The 13213-nt window shown below is 49.2% G+C and overlaps 1 protein-coding gene and 1 non-coding gene across 4 annotated transcripts in view; both read left to right on the forward strand.

Annotated features, from left to right (window-relative positions):
* The first annotated feature begins 3517 nt into the window (after window positions 1-3517).
* Window positions 3518-3624, forward strand: LOC133062944 (U6 spliceosomal RNA). The gene has a single exon (XR_009694264.1). It is a non-coding gene; the product is annotated as a U6 spliceosomal RNA (small nuclear RNA).
* Window positions 3625-5593: 1969 nt separating this feature from the next.
* The window catches only part of ACSL6 (acyl-CoA synthetase long chain family member 6), a 64325-nt gene continuing 56705 nt past the window's right edge, over window positions 5594-13213 (forward strand). The window contains exons 1-2 of one of the 3 annotated variants that reach the window (XM_061150825.1): window positions 5607-5741; window positions 8280-8364. Coding sequence is in view for 1 of the 3 variants with exons in the window: in XM_061150824.1 (XP_061006807.1) it covers window positions 5693-5741 (49 nt within the window). In the remaining 2 variants the exon portion in view is untranslated. Of the gene's footprint in view, window positions 5742-8279; window positions 8365-13213 lie in introns of all 3 variants that reach the window. The other 2 variants (XM_061150824.1, XM_061150829.1) reach the window with 2 other exon arrangements.

Genomic DNA, 13213 nt, shown 5'->3' on the forward strand with positions numbered 1-13213 from the left:
ACTGTATGGGTAAACATTATTAATATATATATTTTTAAATTATATGGAATTCTTAAAAAATCTGATATTTTCTGATAAAATGTTATTAGTCATAATTCTAATTATTATCTTCCAATGCTGTCTGTCATAGCACTAACCAAGTTTCTTTGTCAGTTGCATTGTAGTAAGTAAGATCTTTAATGCCTTTTGAAGTTTTTGTCATTTATAGACAGTTATTGTTGTACTCTGATGCTTTTGCAAAAATGCTTCATCTTCAAGAAGATTCATAGAAAATACAGTTTTCTGATAACTTTCAGATCATGCCACTGAACTGGGTAAGAAATTAAAGAATCCCAATGGCTGTATAAAACTGTTAACAAAAAGGATTTGTCACATAGCACTGAGTGAGCTGCTGAATATAATATTTTTATGGTCTTTATCTGAAATATTACAGACTTTTAATCTATGTTTTTTAGATACAAGGAAAGCTTTCCCCTTAAGCTAATTATGACTTCCAGCAGCTTGATAAATTACACCTTTATAAGCAGAACTGAAACATTTATCTTTTCTCTCTCCCTGATCCCTCTAGAAATCGTAAACTCTTAGGTTTCCAGCAGCCTTATCAGGTGAATAAGGAAGATCACCTCCTGATAGGTGCAGGAATTGCAAGGTATTTGGTGGGAGAGGGGGACTTGATAAGAGAAGAATTCACTCAAATCTATAGATATTATAAGCAGAATCTGTGACAAGCCCTTGGCATGACTTTCCTGGCCTTGAGAATCCTTTTAAAAAGTTCAATCTAAGATTCCTTATGAAAAGTTCCAGGACAGCCAATTTAAAACAGTCTATATGATCAATTGTTGTTGTCTTAGTTGCTAAACCATGTTCAGCTCTTTTGCAACCCCACGGACTGTAGCTGGCCAGGCTCCTCTGTCCATGGGATTTCACAGGCAAGAATACTGGAGTGGGTTGTCATTTCCTTCTCCAGGGAATCTTCCCAACTCAGGGATCGAACCAATGTCTCCTGCATTGGAAAGCAGACTCTTTACAACTGTGCTACTAGGTAAGCATATGGTCAATTATCCTTATATAAATAATCAGGCCAAGTTTATTAAAACCAGATGCATTTTGCAAACAAATTAGTTTTCATTTGGCTACATTTGGTAGACACGAGGGTAATTTTAGAGAGAAAAAGATTATGTTTCAGTGGATATTAGATTCTGGTTCTGTTGAGTTCTGTGAAAGTGAAAAGTGAAAGTGTTAGTTGTTCAGTAGTGTCTGACTCTTTGCAACCCCACAGACTGTAAGCCCGCCAGGCTCCTCTGTCCATGGAATTATCCAGGCAAGAATACTGGATTGGGTTGCCGTTTCCTTCTCCAGGGGATCTTCCCCTGGGTCAAACCTGGGTCTCCCACACTGTAGGCAGACTCTTTACTGACTGAGTCACCAGTTGAGGTCTGTATTTACTGCCTAAGACTCATTTCCCAGATAATTCTTTGTTCTTATGTTACATTATTGTAAATTTTATTGAATTATTAAAAGAACACTCTAAATTTGTTTCTGAACCTTATCACAGCAGTCTGTCTTTGGGTGAAGAGAAAATGCCCCATGACCTGCAACCAGGAAATTATGCCTACTGGAAAAGGCATCAGTCAAAGGACTGTCTCCAAGCTAGATGAAAAGATCCTTATTAGGGACTCCTAACTAGCTCATGCACAGCAACACTGAAGGGAATTGACTCTTGAATTAATATTTCCCATTTAAGAAGAGTTTCTTCACTGGACTGATCTATGGGAAGGACTACTAACTGCAAATGACACCCACATCCAGACAAGAAGAAGACAAAAACAGTGGTAGTCTGCTGACCCAAGAATCTAGACCAGATCTGTAAGACCCATCCTACTAATTCAGTTGAACTATTAACCAAATGTTTGTCCACTGTCAAAATTGAAAGTTATTGTTTTACTTCTAACCATACTGTTGTCCCCGATGTTCAGGATAGAAGGAAAATTCTCTAGTGAAATTATCAGAGTATAACTACTCATGACATATATCACTGCTTGCTGTAAGTCTACCACTAAAAATACATGTACAATGATGGTTTGACAGCTTAGTATAATGGATAAAATGCATATCCTATAAAATGTTTCCCCATAATCAGACCTCTGAACTTGTTCACTGTGTTGGATTAGTTTTCCTCCAATGTAGAATACTAGGAAGATCCCTCTCTCTAAGTAGATAGATGGATAGATACAGCAGATATAGATATCTATGTAGATATGTATGTAAATAAGAAGGTCTAGCATTAAGGGACATGATGGATTCAGGGAGGCAGTAATCATCCTGGCATCTATTAGGGACCACTAATAGGGACAACTATTTTGATCTGTTGAAAGATTTGCAAACAAAAGGGTAAATGACCAAAAAATTGTTCATATATTGAGGTCTGGGGACGTCATTCTGGCTTACACATCATTTAATTTAAATTGGAACAGTCTATTCTGTGGCTTATTGAACATACATTGTACGTCTGCTTTAACCATTAAGGAAAAAATACATTTAGAAGTGAAAATAGAGTAACTGTGGTTCAAGCATTCAAAACAGAGCTGGGTGGCCATTTGTGGACCTGGTTTCAGATTGGTTCCTATATTACTGAGAATTTGAATTTTCTGAACTAACCATATCAGACTCAAGGACACCATCAGCTGTTCTCAAAACAGTATCTCCTAGCAGCTGCCAACTCAACCTTATGAAATCTTCCTCTTACTTTAGGAATATTAGTGACAGATGAAACAACTCAAGCCATAGCCTCCCAGCAGAAGGCATTAGATTCTTTAGCCAGATTAATACTAGACAATAAAATTGCTTTAGATTAGATTTTAGCAGAAAAAGGAAACATAAGTGTAGTAGCTAATAGAATCTGTTAAGTATATGTTAATACCACATCAGAAGTTAAGATTTACTTAGATAAAATTAGGAAATTCATTACCTGGTGACAAGTCTCCCCAGTAGCACTAGGTTCAGGCTGGTTTTCAGGCTTATTCTTCTGAATTCCTTAGTGAGTGAGATCTGTTTATCAAGGTGCATTTAAGTTTGGGTTGTCACTCCTCTTCCTGCTTCTAACTGGGTACCTGATTATAAAATGTATTGTAAGCTGTTGCACCAAAGGTGCAAGACCTGGATCTCAGAAATATTTCCTACTTGGTATGCAATGTTTCCATTTCCAATTGAGTCAGGACTATGCCCCCATTTCAACAGGAAATAGCCAGAATGGTCATCACTCTTCCCTCAAAGATTTGGCAGAAAGTTAAAACAGGAGTGAAGATTGAAGCTGTGTCTCCCTAAAATTGAATTTTCTTACCGAGTTTATGATTAATCTCTCTATCCAAAACTTTGTCTCCTTTCTTGTCCCCTCTGACACCAACGCTGTGCTAACTAAAGAGTAATCAACCAGAGTCAGATGACTAAAATTGCTGTTGTTGATATCATTAATGTAACTAAAAGCTATTAGAGAGATCATCATTAATATACAAACTCAGTGCTCGCTTCAGCAGCACATATACTAAAATTGGAATGATACAGAGAAGATTAGCATGGCCCCTGTGCAAGGATGACATGCAAATTTGTGAAGCATTCCATATTTTTCTGTAAAAAAGAAACAAAAACAAAAAACTCAGGTTGTTTCTCCAGGGCAAGATGAGCTAACAGACTGCAAGCCATGGACCACCTGGCCAGAGTATCATAAACCAGGGACATCCTAACTCTTGAAACTGAATCACACACCTGGTTTCAGGACTTAATGAAGCTCAAGTTCTTGATATCTCATCGCATAAAGAATTCAGTGAGTCACAAAAGTGATAGGTAAGAAATGGATTTATTTAGAGAGAAGAACACGCCACAGAAAGAAGGTGGGCCATCTCAGGCAAGAAGGCCTTAAAATATGGCCTGGTTAGTTTTTATGGGCTGGGTAATTTAATAGGCAGGATTATTCCAGTTATTTTGCGGAAGGGGTGGAGGTTTCCAGGAATTGGGCCACCGACTTCTTTTGGGTCTTTGATGGTCAGTCTTGGAACTGTCCTGGCACCTATGGGTGTGTCACTTAGCTGCTGATTTGTTACAACCAGTGTATACTGAGGATTAAGGTCTGGTGGAAATTGACTGGTCTACCATCTTGGACCCATTTGGTTCTAGTAGTTTATGTTGTCCTCCTGCATGCATGCTAATTCGCTTCAGTCATGTCTGACTCTTTGAGACCCTATGGATGGTAGTCCACCAGGCTCCTCCGTCCATGGGATTCTTCAGGCAAGAATACTGGAGTGGGTTGCCATGCCCTTCTCAGGGGATCTTCCCAACCCCAGGATTGAACCCATGTCTCTTAGTCTCCTGCATTGACAGGTGGGTTCTTTACCACTAGCACCACCTGGGAAGCCCCATGTTGTCCTCAGGAAATGCCATTCTTTCAAAGGCTGTGCCCTGGCCCCTTCTCTCCTGTTTCCAAACTGCGATGAAGAAATGTCACAGAAATGTCACAAGAAGATCAATTTCAGCCTGTTTGTTCATATCCCTTAAGAAAAAAACCCTAACTCAGAGACGAACTTGAAGTAGATCTGGGGCTTATCTTCCACTCCCTTGCTTGGAACACTGCGATAAACACTGTATTTTCCCTCACCAAAACCTGGTGTCAGTAGATTAGGTTTGCGGTGCCTCAGGCGGGGTGAGTTCAGTCTGGTAACACAACTGGTCAGCTGGCAGTGGAGCCATCCCTGTCTTTGGGTGCCTGTGTGGCCATTCTTTGTAGCTGTGAGGGGCCTCTTGAGAGGCCTCATGTGCCACATATGATTGTGTGTGAAGACCAGGATTACCTGTGTTTTGGTGAAACACCTGTGATTCCATGTGGCTTTCTGTGACCTCATGTGACCCCGTGTGGCAGCCTGTGACCACATGGAGCCTCCTGTGACCTTGGGTGGCCTCAGATTCAATCTTCCCAGAAGGAGAGATGTGCGACCTGGGGCTCTCAGCGAATATGGGCACTATCCCTCCTAACAGCCACTTTTCCAGATCCTACTTAAACCCTTTATCGCCCTTTCTCTTCTTTCGTTAAGAGGGCTTGACACCCAGAGGCTCCCAGTGTCTGCAAACTGAGGTCCTAGGGGGCGTTAGCGTCAGCGGGAATCGGCGCAGCAGCACGTGCGCCTACTAGGACAGGCGACCACAACCTCTCTGCCACCCAGAGTCTGCCCTGCCTTAAAAGCCAGGATCGCGCGTGTAGGGGGAAGAGTCGCGCATTGGCGAGGTGCGCGGCGTCACCACCCCGCGCGCGTCGCCAGCGCGCCCCTCTCCTGCCCGTTTCCCCAGAACGCCGAGTCCTGACGTTGGGCTGGGGTGGGGAGGGCCGGTCCGCTCTGCAGCCCGGCCCCTCCCCCGCCCGGGGCCTCGGCGGTTCCGACGCGGGGGTGAGCGCGCGGGGCGCCCGGACCCGGCCCGCGGCGGACCTGGCTGCGAGCGCCAGTGCAGAGCGCGCTCCCGGCCCTCCCCCTCCCGCCGAGACGCCGCAGCCGCGCGGGAAGGCGGGGCGCTGCGGAGCCGAGGGGCGGGGGCTAAAAATACCCGGCGGCGGCGGCGGCGGCGGCGGCGGCGGCGCGGCGACTGCTGGGGCTGCGGGGCTGCGGGCCGGGGAGGCCGTGCGGGGCCAGGCTGGGTCCCGCTGACCGACATGCTGACCTTCTTCCTCGTGTCGGGGGGCTCCCTCTGGCTGTTCTCGGGTGAGTCCCCCCATCCCCGTCCTCGTCCGTGACCCCCATCCCCAGCACACTGTGGGATCTTGGTCCTGGGTTGGCTGAGCCCCCAGCCCCGGCTTCTGAGCCATCCTTTCAGGACTCCGCTGGATCGCCCAGGTTTCCCCCTTCCAAATTCTGGCGGGCTCCGGGCCGCGTTTGGGAAGCAGCTGTGTCAATAAAAATGAGGGACCTTCCTCACTGCGACCCCACAACAACCTCGTCTTTGCGACCCCACAACTTCCCTCCAGTTCTCGTGGCCTCCCCACACCCCCACCCCCAATATGGCGAGGACCATCCGCTGAGCAGACTAGGCCTGAGCCCAGTCGTACCCCCAAGTCCAGGCACAGGCAGTTTATCCTTGTTCATCTCCAGGGTCCAGAACTGGAGGGTGTTGGGCCCTGAGGTCCCACAGCAGGTCAAGGACATGACCCAGAATGACCTGGGGCATCCCAATCCTGGTTGAGAGGGTCTCCTCACGACCCCTCCCTGCCCACCTTTGACCCTCTGTAAAGCAGGGTTCACCTGGCTCCTCAGCTATGCCCAGGGCTTGTGTCCCCACTGTGCCAGCCCCCAGCCACTCCCCCTCACAGGAGTCAGCTTCTTACCTCTGCATCCTCTCAAGAAACTTTGAGGACCCCCCTAAGTCCCTGCCCAACACCCTTCCTCCCTCACACAGAACCTGGGCTCTCACCCAGGATCCATTCATCTACCAGTTTTCCTGCCTGCATCAGTCAATACCCTCTGAGCTTTGATTTCCTCTAGGTTATGGTACCACTAAAGGGTCTCCACCTACCCCCTTCTACAAATTCAGCCTGATAATGTATGTGCAGTGCTTGAACCTTAAACTGGCTTTAAACTGACCTAGCCCAGAGCAAATGCTTTATGAAATGTTAGTTTTATTGTTATTTCACATTCAAACAGCAGTATCAGAGGAAGTAGTAAGGTTCTTTCTGAGCAGAAGGGGAGGAAGTCGACCCTTTTGAAATTCTTAACTGAAACTTTGCCTGTTATTTAATATTCACGGCAAATCATAGGAGGTCGGTGGTGCTGGTTGTTTTTTTTTAAACTGAGGTTCAGAATTGAGGTTAATTGACTTGCCAATGTCACACGGATAATATCTGAAAGATTAGGGTTTGATCTGAAGTTTTAATTGATCCATCAGTGCTAAGTGCTTCGTGGCATCAGGCTTGAACTGGAGGGTTGGTGGGCGTCCCCTTCCATCATTGCCCTGTGTCAGGCCACAGGGGCCGCTCCCCTGAGCTGGGGAGTGAGTGAGGCCTCCCTAATCCCCTCAGCTCCCTAAGCTCCTTCTGTCTGCCGGGTCTGAGGACAAGCCGGACAGGGCCCTCTGGGTCTGATGTGTGCATCCAGCAGACAGGGTTGGAGCTAGAGCTAGGGTTAGGAACAGAGGGCCAGAGGTATCAAAATAGTAACAGCCCCTACTTACTGCATGGATGATGCTCTCAGAGCCCTTTCCCTGTGCGAGGACCCCATCGCGCTACCCTTAGGTGACCCCATCACCACCACCACCACCAACAACAACAACAACCCCCTGGCCATAGGTCCAAGGGTGGCTCTCTGGAGCCTTGGTCTTCTGTGGCTACAGGGAGGTGCCTGAGAACTGCAGGAGTCATCAGCAGCCTCTGAGAAAAAAAATCCTTTCGGTGCAAGATGCTCATCTGAAAGTGGGATTCAGCCAACCCTAACTCAAACTGTCCTTCAGTCCTGCTTTGTTGCGGAATGTTTCGCAAAGCGATCAGGTGCCGCCTAGAGTGGGGAAACTGCCTCACTGAAGGGCTTTTGAGGGGCCTCGGAATGGTCAAGTAGGGAGGCTGTTGGTACAGGGGGGCAGCTGCTTCCCTAGAGGCCAGATTTCTCAATGCGTACAGGAAATTTCTCAAAAGATGCCACAGTTGGTGTAAGGGTGAAACACTGAGGTTGCTGTGTGGCGCCTACTCCAGCCACACGTCATGGCATTCCCAGATCATTCTACCTTCCTTGGGACTCTGGCTGGACCCAGCCTTTCTCTGAGGGCAGGGAGGACACCTGGGCTAACACTGACAACACATTCTGATCCCATGACAGCTGCCAGAATCCTCTGGCTTAGCTGGGGCTAGGAGAGGCCCCCCTGAAGTGATAGTACTCTTTGTAGAGTTATGTGCCGTTTACCACCCAGTCTGGCCCTACAGAGACACGGGGAGAGCCTCCTGGAGGAGATACTGCCTGTCTGGGGGAAGCAACCATGTGCTCTGAGCCTTGGGAGAGCAACGGCTATACTGAGGCCAACCCAGACCCCACCTGTGTGTTGAGTAATAAACAGGGAAACAAAATAGGCCCCGGTGTGGTGAGTCAGATGCCCTGGCCCAGGAAAACATGGTCTCAGTGCTGTGAGCACTCAGAGGACTTTGAGAACAATAGATTGGCACTTCTGCCTGCCAAATGGCACCCTTGTACACAATAGAAAGAGGCTCCCTTCTTGGTGGATGAACTTCTAGGCTGACGCAACCCTGTGTCCTTCTACAGGATCCAGTCTGCACAACCATATACCCGACCATCGGTGACGTCTGAGTGGGCTTCTGCAGCATACAGGGGTGTTTGTCAGAGGCAGGTAGGCCAAACCCCAGGTAGAGAAAGTCAGGTCAGCAAAGATGTGCAGGAAGAACTGTGGTGGGAGATGGGTCTTTTAGGGTCTTTTGCTTGAGTATTGTGGGTTGTCAGAGGGGATGGAGTCTGGATGGGAGGGGATTCTAGGGAAGACGGTTTTATTTCTGGGGCAGAGAAGCCCTTGATTTACCTGCAGTGGCCAGGCTGAACCAGCAGGAGGAGAGTGGAGGCTGGGAGAGCAGTGGGAGGCTGTTGAGATATTATGGATGAGAATAAGTCTGGCCAAAGATGGTCCAGTTGAGGCTAGGTTCCAGGAAGAGGAATGGTGGCAGAGACTGGTGTGGCAGCAATCTGGCTATGGGTATCCAGGGCACTTGCAGACTTGCACAGCCTGGCTCAGTTCAGCCCAATCAGATTCTTCCTCCATCTCTGCTCCCATTAGGGTAGAGGACTGGTGTGAGGTCTGGGGCCATCCCAGGGGGCCCAGGAAAGCAGCCAGGAACTGGACAGACAGTGGACTCCAGGCAGGACATCTGAGGGCACACCTCACAAAAGAAGGCCTGGATTTGCATATGGTGCACCTCTGTGTGGGAGAATTCTGACCTTACTGCCCTCTCTCGCTCCCCAGCCCATGGTGGGGCAGGGGGGTACTCCCCATGAGTGCACGCTAACACCAGGGGGCAGTAGAACCCAGCTGCTCTGCTCCCTGGTTGGTTTTCTGTCCCTTGAGGTTGTAAGGGCTCTTGGGTTGACCTTCAGAAGGCCGAACCTGGCTCAGCTACAGCCCCAGATGGGATCCAGGACTGTCCCCTACACACAGCATTCAGGATAAGTGAGCCTCTTTTACAAAAAGAGGCTGAAGTTGCAGGCATTTGTATAACAGAAGCTGCAGTGTGTAATTAGCCAGTGCCTGGCACATAGTAGGCACTCAAAACATTCATTGAATGAAGCACTGTTGGGGAGGAGCGGTGTTTTCATCGCAGAAGCGTTGTTGCAAACGTGCTGACTTGACTGCTGTTTTCTTGAGCGTATATCGTGTGTCCAGCACCATGTTCTACAGTCCGCAAGCTATCATTTAATTCCACCCATGACACTGTGGTGCTGTTAGCCCCCTTTAACAGATGCAGCATCAAGACACAAGGAGGTTCAGTGGTGAAGCCACCCCTGAGAGCTGTGAGTCAGACCACATTCTCAGACTCCAGGCCACAGAAGGACCTGGAGGATTGGAAAGAACCCAAGCCCCTCCAGCAGGCTGGTCGGTGGGCACAGACAAGGGAGCAGTCCTTGGATGGGGAGTGTTTAAGAAGACAGGTGTAAAGAGCAGGGGCTGGCACATAGGAAAGGGCTAACTAAATGTTAGCTAAAGTTGTAACACCTTGAGCTAAGCCTTCCTCAAAGGAGATGCAGGACTCTGACATGCCAAAAGGGAGTGGGGAAAGAACAGACATTCCAGGCAGAAGGACCCATGAGAGAAAAGACTGAGAAGACAGTTGAATGAAAGCTTGGCACAATATCTACTCAGCCAATGTGGTCTCCGGGGCTGGGCTCTGCAGGCCTAGGAGGCCAGGCCGAAGAGGCTTTATTCTGTGTGGTAGCCGTTTCAGGGGCATATGGCCAAAACTGAGCATGTGGATGGCCAAGGTGAACGGTCCCTGCACCCTTCAAGCCACGCGCATCTCCCGGGGGCACAGGTTCCACTAAACTATAGTCTTTGGCCTCTTCTACTGCGATCTCCTGAAGGCAGAGCCAGGGTGTCTCCTGCCTGTGCCCCAAGCCAGGGCCAGTACACAGTGTGTGTGTCAGTGTTGATTGCATAAGTGAATGATGAGAAAAATTCCCTGAGTATAATTTATCTTAATAATGATGTGCTTTATAATCTTTTGTCTCACCACAAGTCCACTGACTGACCGCAGACCTTGAATGTGCTCCTACTGGGTGCCAGGCTCTCTGCCTAGCTGGGGGATGTCGTCAATACGGGGAAAGTCCTAGGGGGAAGCAGGTATGAACCCCTTGCAGCCAGAGCCATAGCAGCCTTCATTGGAGAGCTCAGAACAGAAGGAGGTGCTCCAGAAGTGCGTTCACGAATGAGTGAATAACTGCACTTGTAGCTGCAGGGTGACGGGCTTTGTGGAAGGTAGTCTTCTGTGAGGACGAGATTCCGTCATTTCCTTAGAGCTCCATGTTTCCAGTCTCCCAGTAGGCTGGGAGCTCACTCTGGCCAAGCAGAGCTGAAAGGAGGCCCCAGCCCCGGTTCTCAGCTCACTGGAGGATCTCGTCTGATGGCCCCATGCCCTGTGTTGGCCTGGTCAGAGTCCCCACCAACCACTCATTGAGCCTTAGGAGGGGAGCACTGTGACTGAGGTCCTGTTTTGGGCCTTTGGGGTTGGCCTTCAGGTTAGGCCCAGAGGTGGTGCCACATAATTGCTCAGTTGCTCTGGGATCCCGTGGTTGGTGTGGTCATTCTCTGACCTAGCTACTTGGTATGGTTTCCTGATTCATGTGAGGCTTGGGGTCCATGACGAGCAGAAGTAGGAAGATGGGAAATGGGCTGGGACAAATGTGAGCCAAGCCGAGCTGTCTGTTCAGAAGTTCAATCTGTAATCTAAGAGCCTGAAAGATTTTAGATCCCGAGAAGTTCCATCTGTGCTTGTTCACCAGCTCTTCCTGGAGATACTCTCCTCTCCCGACAGCTACTCCAGGGAGTAGGGGTGCTTGGGGGTGGCCATGGAGAGTTGGAGGTGGCTGGCTTCTGATTCATCATCTGCTCATTCAGGCCTGCATTCCAAGGTAACTGCCACCTGGGGCTTTAGAGCAGGAAGCCAGGCCAGGATGGTGCCAATGAGGTAACAGTCGGCATGTGTTACCAGATCCTGGGGTAAGCAAACCTGGGCTGGTATCTCTCAGGGCTGGGAATAGCTCTAGTGACTATAGCTGTTGGAGGAATGGAGAGAGAGGACAGGCTGGCCCGGGCTGAATGGGCAGCTCTGGGATAGTGCCCACCAATCAACACCAGGAACCCTGACCCACTCTCTGTACCACCACAGTTTGGCCCACCAGCACAGAAGGTGGCTACCAGGATTAGCCCTTGGTAGCCCTGTTTTTCCCACTAGTATATTTTCATTGTTTGAGTTGATTTTTGTTTTCTCTAGATTGTTCTCATGGCCAAGAATCCCCAGTGGGGTTCCTCCTGACCACTAACCCTTCCCCCAGCCTTGGCTATAAACCATTCTGGGGACTGACTGCGGGATCCTGCCACATAGACAGGAGGGCTGTGGGGAAGGGGGAGGGGGCAGTAAGGTCAGCGAGAGGTTGGACAGCATGGCCAGCTGGAGCCACACAGCAGAGACAGTCAGAGATGGAGATAGAACGGTAGTCAGAGCTGGGGCAGAGAACGCAGCAAGATGGAATGTGGGCCAGCCAGTGAGACTGGAGAGTAAGGTTGGCCTGAGGGTAGATGGTGAGGTCCTAGAGGTCAGTAAGAGGAAAGCAGGTGCCCATGTGGAGAAGGGGGCCTCCGGGAGAACCTATCCAGGCCTACCATGACCCCTTGACTGTGGAAGGGGTGGTGCTTCTGGCCATTCTTCTGCATGAAGCCACCTTTACCCCAGGATGCTGGAGAACGTACCTTCCAGCAGGTGTGTTGGGTGTGCTCCTCTGGGGGACACCACTGACTCACCTGTACTCAGCCCCCACTCAGCCTGCAGGCTGCCTCCTCCTCAGCCTGGCTCTGCCTGGAGTGGTGCGGAGAAAGGGAAGGCGGCTTTCCCTTGGCCCAGTGGGCTGTTGGGAGGTTTGGGGATGTGTGTCCCTGATCCCCTTTCCACAGGTCAGACGGCAGGGAAGGCTGTGACCTGTGAAGCCCCCTTTTCCATCTGGATTGAAGTTTCGTTTCTCTGCCTCCCCTACTTCCTGCTTCTCCTCAGTGGGGCAGCCCCATGAACTCTCTCAGGGTTTCTTGGGCATGCTGTAGGATCCCAGCTGACAGCGGGAGGACCCAAGGAGGGTGGATGGTCATCAGAGATGGGCGTTTTCTCTGGGCTAAGAGGCAGACAAGGCCTGTTTCCCTTGGGTTGCAGGATACCTGTGGAACATCCACAAACCCTCCTCTTGGTTCAGAATCAGCGCCGAGGTGGTTTTGTCCTAGATTTTCTCTCAGGCTAAATGATCATATGTGTGTTTGAGATCTTGCTGTGTCATTGTCACCTGTTGATGGGAGTCTGTGTAGCATCCATGCTGCATAACCTGTCCACACAGGTTAGCCTCTCCTGTGGGTCCGGTCTCTAGGTGGATGCCTAGGGTGTGCACTGTTTTCTACCTGGTTTATTCACTCAGTGTCATCCACTGCAGAGGAAATCTTAGCAACCACACATTGCAAACAATGTGGAAGCTGAAGGCAGTACTGTGAGTTTTTCAAGTTAAATGACTATCCTTTATTCTGAGATGATGTTCTTCCATCTGTCTTGTAATAAAATATGTTGGGAATCTGTTTGGGGTTTTGTTTTGTTTTGTTATTAATACATTCCTTAAAAATACGTAGATAAATGCAGATATTTGTGCCATGGTTAATGGACAGCTCCTGGTGACGCTAGGGTGTCAAACAAGCAGCTCTGAAAGTCTGAACAAGGCTGAAGTCTGACCTTGTTGTGGAGCTCTGTGGGAGATGGGGTCCCAGCTCTGGAGTGTGATTGTGCATGTTGGGCTCTGGGTTACGACCCCACCCACAGCCCATGGGTGCTTGTGGCAGCAGGCAGGGGTACGCGAGACCCCCGTTCCTAAATGTCTTCTCTGTGCACTACAAGGGCTCTTGTTTACTGTCACATATTTCTTCCCATTTCTTTCTCCACATTTCGCCT

The sequence above is a fragment of the Dama dama genome, chromosome 9 (genome assembly GCF_033118175.1).
Source record: "Dama dama isolate Ldn47 chromosome 9, ASM3311817v1, whole genome shotgun sequence".
Taxonomy (NCBI): Eukaryota; Metazoa; Chordata; class Mammalia; order Artiodactyla; family Cervidae; genus Dama; species Dama dama.